The sequence below is a fragment of the Hemicordylus capensis genome, chromosome 1 (genome assembly GCF_027244095.1).
Source record: "Hemicordylus capensis ecotype Gifberg chromosome 1, rHemCap1.1.pri, whole genome shotgun sequence".
In the NCBI taxonomy this organism is placed as follows: Eukaryota; Metazoa; Chordata; class Lepidosauria; order Squamata; family Cordylidae; genus Hemicordylus; species Hemicordylus capensis.
In genome coordinates, this window is record NC_069657.1 from 261,153,428 (window position 1) to 261,164,634 (window position 11,207).

Genomic DNA, 11,207 nt, shown 5'->3' on the forward strand with positions numbered 1-11,207 from the left:
TTGTGCTGCTAACCATCCATGAGTGTCAATTAACCTGCCTGTAATAGAAATCCATTTGGCAGGCACTAGAGACAGAGGCTGACATGACGGGCAGCAATCCGCTGATGCTGTCAGAGCTGACTCAAGGTAGAGAGCTTTCAGCTTAGTTGTCCTGATGAGCATGACAGCACATGGGGAGAGAGATCAGGAAGCCATTGTTGCTTCTCTCCCCTCTCCAGGAGATTGCTGTTCACTGCCAAAAACATGATTCTCAGCAGTGGCGCACCGAGGCAAACTGGGCACCCGGACCACCCCGCCACAAGCCCCCCTGCCCCCCGCCATGAGCCCTCCTCCCCTCCGCCACCACAAGTCCTCCTCCCCACCATGAGCCCTCCTTCCTGATATTCCAGCCCCCCATGTGCACGGCTGGGGGTGGGGGATATGGTGAGCAGGCCTCCTCCCCACCTGTGGTGGCAGTGGGTGGACCAGGAAGGGCCACTGAGCCTGACTTTCCAGCTCAGCAGCCTCTGAGAACTGTAACAGATGATATAAGGGTACCATGCATAGCATGTAGATGTTGCCTTGCTTCACAGTGCTGTTTTGGCTTTCACAGGTTTCCTCAGTGCTCCGTGGCTTTTTAGACTTGATGTTGGTGAGGGAACCTTCCCAGAGAGGAACAGCACAAGAACTGTTGAGACATCCTTTTCTGAAACTGGCTGGGCCTCCTTCTTGCATAGTGCCTCTCATGAGGCAGTACAGGCACCGCTGAATTCAGCTACAGGGTTCCCCCCTCCCCTGGGGAAGGCTGCTCAGAAACTGGATGAAAACTCTAAGGCAAGCAGAAAGCAGTAGGGAGCACCACCACGGAGAAAAGTACTACCGTTGACGCAGCTCAGCATACAATGAAGCAGAATTTCTCCCAGTTCATGATGTGTTGACAGCTAATAGTCCTACATGGGATGCATCTTCCACAGTCAGTTGGTGTTTTATCCTGTCGAGTATCAAAGCAAGGAGGACATGACTTCAAACCCCACTTGGAAGGAGGAAAAAGACAAGCTTGTAGCACAATTCGGATGGAAGACCAGAATTTTATGTAAAATCTAAGTGAAACGGCACTTCTACTTCAGAAGAACACTTTTTCTGACAAAAAAGAAGCACTTTTTATCTCAGTTGTAGCAGTGTGACGTATTTTGAAATGAATTTGTAATTTTCTGTACATTGCTTTTGATAAATTATGGTACTTTGATGTCATAGCGATAGTGCTAGTTGAGGTCATAGGTGTAACTTAGCAAGCGTTTGAGCCAGATCTTTCCTACTTTTTTATCCCTTTTGAAGAGAGAGGATCACACATACACACACACACACACACAAACACACTCACACACCACACACACACTTAGCAGCTCAGAATGTTGACAAGAACTTTCTATCCAGCCAAACATATGTCTTCATTTTTCAAATGTTTCAATTGCTGAGCGATACTATATCACTTTTTTCCTTAAAAGAATGTTTCAAGATTTCAGTATTCTCCTGAAGAAACAGGTACTTTGCAAAATGCACAGGTACCTATGCTAAGGGCTGGTTCATATCACAATGTGTATCATGTGCTATCTGCCGCTTATTGGGTGGTTGCTAGTTTGTGTGAAATCACAGCCCCACTACCACAGTAAGAGCACAAACTGAAGCTTCATTGCCAAAAAGAAAGCTGTGCCATTTGATAATTACCACCACTTCTCATTGTGTAAGTGGGTTCTGAATGTTATAAGCAGTGGCTGCGATTGAATGACACCTTACTGTGCATGCAGGCACCTGGGTGGTCTTGCTTACGCCTCTGTCATTATCCTGTGTTTTGAACACAGCCCTGCAAATATCATGGTCCTCAAAGCAAACTACAGGCCACCAATCAAGGCCTGCCTGGGGCTGCTCAAACCTTTTGGTTTTACCTGCATGACTGTACCACAATATGCATCCAGTGAGCTGTGTTCCATTTGTTGGGTCATACACAAGTTGTGCAGGCCTGTTTTGCAGCAGGGGTGCTTGACTTCCACCAGGGATGAAGACAGAGGGGAAGCTTGAGGAGCAACTCCTCACTTAAATGTTGTTTGGGGTAGAGGAAAGAAACTTTACAGGTGGTGAAAAACTGAAGCTATGGGTTATTAGGTTTGACGGGGAGGAAATCAGTATAATGAGGAGGATTTTCAAATGCTTAGCAAGAGATCTGCACTCTTGTTGATGACAAAGTCATCCAAAACACCCAATTGTGTGCACAGAAATCTGAATCTTGGCTCCAGAGTTGCAGTTTCACGACATAATTGTTTCTAAATCTCTCACACACATGCTACTTATATATAATATAATGTGTGCATATCCAACTCACCTACCGGAGAGAAGGGTTAATGATTTGCCTCATCTAGCAATATGGACATTTCTTCTTCATTTTAGCCTGTGTCCACTCCAGGGTTGCAATATTAGTCTTTGTTATTTATATTCATGTGTTGGGAGTCTATGATTCAAAGTCAAACACTGACTCAAGAAGTCCAGCCAGCGAGTGGGCATTTTCCAAGCCGAAATCCAAGTGTTGTTAGAATATATTGATGTGTTTGCCATACTGGGGGACGGGGAGGGAAATGCTGTCAAAACCCTTTTGGAATGTTAATTCAGCAGTGACTACTACAACAGACTTTGTGTTGCTTGTTGAATAGATGTGCATGTCAACCATAGGCCTATAGAGATTTGACTTTAAAAGTGCTTCATAATCATTTCCACAATGGAGGAATTTATTTATTCATATTTTGTTTAAAATGATGCATCAGATGAAAGCCATGTATTTTCCAACTTTTTTGTTTGTTTCTTATTACTGACTTTACTGGAAAATTATACCTGATCCTGAATCTAACATATCTGGTTAGATCATTTTTGCATTATGTGGGGGACATTGTTTTGGGGTTTCCAGGTGTGTGATTGGTTTTGTTTTGTTGTTTTTGTTTTTTGGGTTTTTTTTTTTTTTTGCATAAATAAGTTGGTCATTGCTTACAATAAAAAAGAAACAAAAGAAGATATCAGAATGCTGCTGATTCTAGAGAGATTGGCCAATGGTGATGAAGATCCTTGGTTCCATTACAAATATAATGGGATGTTGAAATTTCATAGTTAAAAATTAAATCAGAATAACAGACATTATGCAATGCTGATTCAATTTGAATATCATACCCTGTTAGTGTTTTAAATTATTATCTGCACTGGCAGAGCTTACTTGATGTTTCAAAATAGTTTGCCACGGAAGCCCATTTTGATCTTCCATCTTGCACCTCAGTTGTAAATGCATCTTCTGTGGGATAAATGGCTCAATCCTATGAAGCCCTGAAACAGGGAGTGAGATTTTTGACCCTGCTTCAGACCAGAGCGCTTTCCAGATTACACATGACAACAGTGTCACTACATGTCCGTTAAGTGTGCTTCCATACTGCCTGTGTTTTGACATCACAGTCCCAGCACTGTCAGCAAGGTGCCGTTCACATTCCCAATGCCACCTTTCAGATTTTATCCTTGTGTTTTAGTCCTACAATGTTGCATGTGCGTCACAAAAAAGTAGCTGTATTTTCTGGTTGTAGGAGGGTTGCACAAGCCATTTATGCTTTCAAAACAATCCTGCCAAGCCAAAGCATTTTACTGCTGAACAGCGTGTAAAGCGCCCAGCAGGGACATAGGTACATGAAGTGAAGATGGTCCCTGCCCTCCTGCCTTCTTCTTCAAAGATGTGAGTGTGGGAGAGCAAGGAGCCAGGGATATTTGTCTCATCTTGTTGTGGTGTAGCTTTGTCCCTGACAGAACATCATCGAGTAGATATGTGATGCCACAGCTTTCCTCTCACCTTGTACAGCTGAGTTCTCATCAGAGCAACCCAGGACCCCCTGCATTTTACCCTTTTAGTAGTAAACAGAACATAAATGGATCAACAGATCCTTTCCAGCACTCCTCTAGCCTCATCTTACCCACTCCATCATACTTTCCCCATTTCTAACTTGTCCATTTAGTGTTGATTGCTAAGTTCTTGGGGTGGCAACGTGGCCAACTTCTCCCAGCGGATGAGGTGGTGAGCCAAGGTCTGAACAATGCCATCACCAGTAGAGACTCACAAGACAGAATTCTCTCCCCCATCCCCCATGGGGTGGAGGGATTGGGAGTCTAAGAGAGCTACCCTTCTTTTTGATATGCTAGTTATATATGTTTTTTTCAAGCACATAAGCGCTCCCCTGCAGTCTGATAGGGGTACAGCCCAGACACAGGTTGACCACGTCATTTGTGAAAACCAAGCCTGTCTTGCTGCTATGTGTCCTGTGATTTGAATTCTATGCCATTGGCATAAAGCAGCATGAAGTGACAAGGGACTGAGTGCTTCTGATCCAGAAGCCAAAGGCAGCGAGGCTTCTTTAGCTAAAGCAAATCAGCTCTCTGTAATCCTATCTTTAAAAAATAGCATGATTGCCATTTGTAGGATCAGAATTCAATTATTTACATGGAATTTTACTACCAAAGCAAATATATACAGTATCAAAGCACACTATTCTCTCACATGTCAAAATAAGTGATTCCACACACACACACCATGTGATATATAATTGGGGTGGCCAACCTGAGCTGTGGATGATAGGTGTTGTAGTTCAACAGCAGCTGGAGAGCCTCAAGTTGACCACCCGTGCTGTAAAGCACTTGGATCTTCTATGATCGCCCCCCCCCCAATGAAGGAATTAGGAAATTTTGTATGCAGCTCCCTGAAAACTTGGACTTGGGCCAATTAGTCCTGTCTCGGCTGAACTCGGCCCTTGAAGTTACCCCCACCTTAAGATGCAAAGAAGTCAGAGCACTGCTCAGCTTTCCATCAGTAAAAACTTGCTGCTAGTAAAAACAAAAAACAAAAGAAAAAACCAATTATTATTCTTTACTAGCAGCGAGTGATTTAATTAACACCCATCAGAAAACTTTGTCACCAGCCACAAGTTGATGTTCTTTATTTCAGCATTAACATTATTTTCTTTGAAGTGTGTATTTTGCAATATGTGAATTGCCACACAAGCATGTTTTCTGCAAATGTCAGCCAATACATGCAAAAGTTCCTCATCCATGTCTCCATAATGAACAAGTTGTTCTAGTAAGAACTAATCTGCCTACTTTCCTTTCACTATCTCTACAGCTAGACTAAATTTGATTCAAATTGAGGACCACAAGTTAGATCTCTTGCTCCTCAAATGTTCACGCATCCGCCGTCTTGGATTGGGGAAGATGACATCATTACCAATGACACAATTGAGGTGTCCCTGTGTGTCACTCACTACAACTGTACCAAATTTGGTCCAAATAGGTTAGACAGTCCTCATGTTAGTACACTTGTGTCACAAAAGTTCACACATCTGCCATCTTGGATGGGGTGGATGACATCATCACAATCGTCACCATTGAGGTGTCCCTATGTGTCCCTACAGTTGTAGCAAATTTGGTTCAAATTGGTTAGGCGGTTAGGGTTCAAAGTTAACCCATTTGCACCTCAAAAGTTTATGTGTCTGACCTCTTGGATCAGGGTGGATGACATCATCACAAACTATGGCACTGAGGTGTCCCTATGTGTCCTTACAACTGTACCTGATTTGGTTCATATTGGTCCAGGCATTGCGGAGTTGATGGGGGAGACACACACACACACACACACACACACACACACACACGGACATACGGAATGCCAAATGATCTCATAAGCCTACTGGAAAATAGGCTAAAAACATTAACTATATCACTTTTTATACATTTACTACTTCTAAAGAAGATTAAGCTTCCTGATATCTTCCAATTATTGGAAAACATAATGTATTAAGTAGTCTTGACATAAGCAGAGGAGTACGCTTTGAATTATTCTTCCATGGGCAGATCAGCTTCCTCAGTTTGAAACTCATGGGGAAACTATTCCAAGTATGGGAGCTCTTCATGCATCAGAACTTGTGTGCCCAGAAATGATCACAGAGTGAAAATCTACAACATACATTTTAATAACAACAAACAACAACAACAACAATAATGTGGCCGTCATTAATAAAAATGACCTTGCTAAAAACATTGCAAAAGAAAACTTCTATGATCTTCAAATACAATAACTGTCAGAAAATATACACATTTACCACCTTAAGTGCGAAAAGATTCTGTAATTTTCCTATCAATAGGAGTTCCTCCCGCCCCAGCAATATTCATTGCATTTGTTAGAAGTAATTGTCATCTTTAAAGACTTTTGTGAACACTGAACAACTCAGTGGAGAAAATACTCACACAAATAAAAATAAATAAAAAATACAAGTTTGCCATTCTGCTGTGTGAATGTCTTTAACTTGCATATTTCATGCAACAATATTCTATTTCTGCTTGTATCCTATAGTGTAGCAAAAGCTTAGCGCAGATGAGACCATTATTTATAAACCAGCAGCTAAATTCTGCTGTCATGGTCCTTTCTCGCAGATTTGTACTTTCTTGTAGTAGTAGTAGTAGTAATTAATAAATAAACTTTATTTGTTACCCACCCCATAACAAATTGCTCTCTGGGCGGTTCTTTCCCTCTTGTTGGGGTAGTAAGGCTGGCCCGTGCTCAGGTGTGAGAGCTTGATTCAGTATCGGAACTTCAAGAACATTATCACTGATACAACTGCTTTCCTGCTGATGACCTGGCGGAGCAGTGGCATAGCAAACTGACCTGTGACATTGGCCAAGTGACAGGTAAGAATCCTGTTTCACCATCACAACTGCACATGTCTCCCTAGCTAGCTTATGGGGGATCAGAGACTGCTAAAATGGAAGTGGGGCAGGAATGAGTAGGGCAAAAATGGCACTCAGAACATTCCCCTGTTGGGGACACCCTGACCCCAACATTAAACCCAGAGTTACCAACCCAGAATTATATGGAATCCAGGCTGGTGTCTGACTCCATTTTGTTAAGGAATCAATTAATGCCTGAATTCAGATGAACTGACCAGGGCATGACAACCAGGTCTCATGACTGCCTCTGGTAAATGATTTGTGAAGGCAGGGGTAATCTAGCATTGTTTATCAGTGTTTGTGAAACTCACGAGAGACACAATGGGTCAGACTTGATTACCCGTCTCACATGCATCCAAATGCTAAAATCACTGCCACTCCTTTTCCTAAGCGCTCCCTTTCCTGCTTCTCTCTCTGTTTCTCTCTAAAAGCTTTATTAGGATTTATTAGACAGCTGTAGTTATTGAATGCACCCACATATGATAGCTAGGCACATCCCACTACACCTTGAATCAGAAACATGTTTGGTTTGGATGAAATGTTTGAATTTTATCCTGATGAACAACTTTCTATAATAAAGCCCATTGAATTGTTTGAGAGTATTTTGGACCTTCTTTCTACCTTCATGCCTAGACTATACATGGTCACCATATAAAGAACTGGTTACTTTGTGAAACTGGGGAAACCAGCCTAATTTCATATGCTAGCTCCGGAGCATATCTAGTATACAAATCAGACTTGGTTCACAACATCCCAAACAACATGGGCAGTTTTTATTTTATTTTGAGAGCCATAAAATAACCCTTAATAGATGGGGCTCCACATATCTAGAGACCTCTTCCTCTGACAAAAAAGGGGGGGGGGTGTTATCAAACCAAGATGTATAAGTACCTTCAGATGAGGCTGACTCTTGGGCCCTAGGATTAAGTCAGCGGAGGGCAGGGGAATGAATGGAGCAAGCATCTGCAATCATTTTTCGCTGTTTCCACAGAAGGGTAACTGAATTTGAATGGCAAATTAATTTTTAAAAGTATTAATTTATCAAATGCACATGCACATGCACTCAGTACTTCTGGGCAAAGAGGGGGCGGGGCGGCAGGGAAGTATGCTGCCGCTCCAAAAGAGCCTTGAGAAATGGAGCGGCGGCAGGGCAGCAGTGTAGGGAGGGGTAAGTGCACTCTTCCCCACCCTTAAAGTGCAACACCACCGCCGCCGCCTTTGAACCACCCCTGCCCAGTACCTTGTACATCTCTATTTGGGATGCAACAAGTGATTCATTCAGGGAACACCCCCCCCCAAAAAAAAGTCCATTGTGCTGATGTTTAGCCATGGAGGTCTGTGAATTGCCATCAGCTTGCCCAGCTACAAGCATTGTGGTACTTGAGATACCAGGGCATTAGCACAATGGGAAAACCCAGCAAGCTAATCATGAGATATCTATAGAGGGAATATGCCTGTGCCCAACCCCATTCTGGGAGCAGGAATGATCTTGATTTGACAGGTATCCATAAAAGACTCCAGCACAACTCTCATTCTACAAAACTCAATTCAGCTCATTCACCATGGGGGCCCACCAGCATCTCAACAAGCCTCTTGTTCATGTTTCCTTCTTTTTCTTGGGGGCATCATACATATAAGAAAACCACCGCCGTTGGCCTGAAGTTGGTGCTGTAAAATGGCTAAGAGATGAAGAGGTCATTCACACCATTGAAAACTGTGTTCTACCTGGGTTTGGGATCTGTGTGTGCTCCCAATTTTCAGTTGTGTGGAAACTAGATAGGATGGAAACCTGGGTAGAAGTGACTGTGAGGAAGCAAGGTAGGAGGAAAACCTGGGTAGCTTTTCCTCCTACTTTGTTTCCACACTATCACTTCTACCCAGGTTTTCCTCTTACCTTGCTTCCACACAACCAAAAATCGGGAGCACACACAGCTCCCAAACCCAGGTAGATAGGGATGTGTGAGCTGGACATTAGCCCAGTTTGGCTCAAATACAGACCAGGGTGGAAGCAGCTCCTGCCACCGCCGTTCCCCCACCAGCAGCTTGTTTTTCAAGGTAAAAAAGACTACCCTTTTTTTCTTGTGCCTCCCCCCACCCCCCTTTACTTGTAAAGGGGAATCCTTCTCAGATTCCCCTTTACAAGTATACGCATCGAACCCTTGAGCCAGCTCGTGAGGCAGGGTTTCAAGCCAGGCTTGACTTGGCTCAACCTTGGACCAGCTCCCCTCTGGTTCAGTTCGAAGGTGAGCCAGTTCAGTTTCCGAGCCAGCTCACACACCTCTACAGGTAGAACAATGCTGTGAACTCGCTAGGTGGCCTTAGGCAAGGCACTCTATTAGCTTCCCCTCTGCAAAATGGGAATACAACTGACCTGCCTTACATGGTATTGCAAGGATAACAATATATGCAAAAGCACTTTGAAGACAGAAGTACAGTGCAAATGTCAAATAGTAGGACTGTGAATGTACATCTGCTTCAATCCATGTCTCACCCTTATAAATCACTGCTAAAGGCATGCCTTACTCTGATCCACTATTTACCAATCTAGATGGATTCGGATAATCGAGACAAAAACAGCTACCCTGGGTCTTTCCCCCCGGACCTTGTTTAGTATGGGTTATGACCAGGTGAAAGCCACCATCAAGCAAGGCATTATAGACATTGAGTGCCAAACCGATCTTGGCAGGGCTCTGAACTTTCATATCTGTGATGGACTGAGATATTCTGCCTCTCTAGCAGCACATTTCAGTCAATTGGAGGTTCCAAAGCACAGGAGGGTGTTCACTCTGGCTTGCTGTCATGCCCTCCCTTCAGCAGTGCTTGAAGGTCTATAGAAGGACTCAATTTGCAGAGCGACTATGCCCATTGCTCAGGGCAGATCAAAACTACCAAGCGTGTCCTCCTCCACTGTTTGTACTATAGAGATATCCATGCCTCCCTCATCCTTCCATTGCTATGCAAGTATCGGGAACATTTGAGCCAGTTCTACAGCTCCTTGCTGCTTTCTGACTTTAAGCCTGCCATCACATATAGCATTGCCAAGTTCTGTGTGGCGGCGAACAGCATTCGTCATCAAATGGTAGGCAGTGAGTCTTATCAGCCTTAATCTGACCCTTGGTGACTCTACACTTGCTCACTCAATACTGACTCCATAGAAAGACTTACACTCCTCCCTTTTAAAAAAACACAAAAAAAACTACTCCTTATAGCCTTATAGTCTGGCTGTTTTCCAGTTTTATTTAGGCTTTTATGTATTTCTGTCTCATGTCTTTTAATTTTTTTACATCCATTTTTATGCCCACCCCCCTCCGGTTTATGCCCTTTAATGACCTTTATTACTTTTCAAGCTATTATGTCCTCATGCTTCTGGTGTACCTTCTACTATTTTTAGTATTTTTAGTATTATTATGCACCTTAAGTAATGTTCATATGTAATCACTTTTTATCTGCTCCACTTTTAACTAGGGGTGTGCACGGAGCCGCCAACTGCGGTCCGGCACTGGGGAGGGTTTACTTACCCCTCCCGCCGCTTTCCCGCTTGGCGCCATAATCCTCAGAGCAATTGGGGCGGCAGGACACCTCCCTGCCGCCCCTTCCCCGACGTTGCTTCAAAAAACTCCCAGCAGTCCTTTGTGTGCACGCGCAAAGGACTGCTGGGAGTTTTTTGAAGCAACATTGGGGAAGGGGCGGCAGGGAGGTGTCCTGCCGCCCCAATTGCTCTGTGGATTATGGCGCCAAGCGGGAAAGCGGCGGGAGGGGTAAGTAAACCCTCCTGCCGCTCTTAAAGGTACCCCCCCACCCGAACCGGACCGCCCAGGTCCAGACCGGTCCGGAGGCTTTTTAAATGGCCTCCGGACCGGTCCGGGCCCATCCCTACTTTTAACATGTAATAACCCTTATACTGTATGTATAAGGGTTATACATAACATACATACATACATACATACATACATACTATAGCGGTAATAAAGACTGATTGATTGATCCAGCATGGGGCACCTGCAAGCACATTATATGCCCACCTGGGCCCCACTGAACTTGATGGATGTGACAGACACAGATCAGGCTGCGTATCCCCATCTGCAGCTACTGTCCACATGCAACCAGCTGAGTTGCGTCCTGGATTGAGGCTCTCACACACTCTCTCCTGCCTGAGGCATCATTAAGGAAAACACACATCTTTGCCCCTGCGGCAAGGTGCCAAATGCTGCCTCCATTTCCTTCTTTCAAGTGGTGGGAGGAGGCACGTGAGGTGGTGAGAGAGGGCATCTTGAAACCCTGCTGGTGCTTCAATAAACTGCTGCTTGAGGTGGTTGATTCATGGAAGGGCTGCCCACCTTCTGTAGGACCCTTTAAAACATGTTGAGGCAGGTCTCACAAGCAGAGACCTGCCTCCATAGGGTTTGTGGGGAGAGCGGGCTAAGCCCACTCTCCCC

At 44.2% G+C, this 11,207-nt stretch overlaps 1 protein-coding gene across 6 annotated transcripts in view; it reads left to right on the top strand.

Moving 5' to 3' along the window:
- PAK5 (p21 (RAC1) activated kinase 5) overlaps positions 1-3,036 on the top strand; it is a 160,369-nt gene extending 157,333 nt beyond the window's left edge. For all 6 annotated transcript variants that reach the window (XM_053284708.1, XM_053284709.1, XM_053284710.1 and 3 more), the window contains one exon: positions 593-3,036. In XM_053284708.1, coding sequence (XP_053140683.1) covers positions 593-748 — 156 coding nt within the window. In that variant the 3' untranslated portion in view covers positions 749-3,036. The remainder of the gene's footprint in view (positions 1-592) is intronic.
- Positions 3,037-11,207: the final 8,171 nt, after the last annotated feature.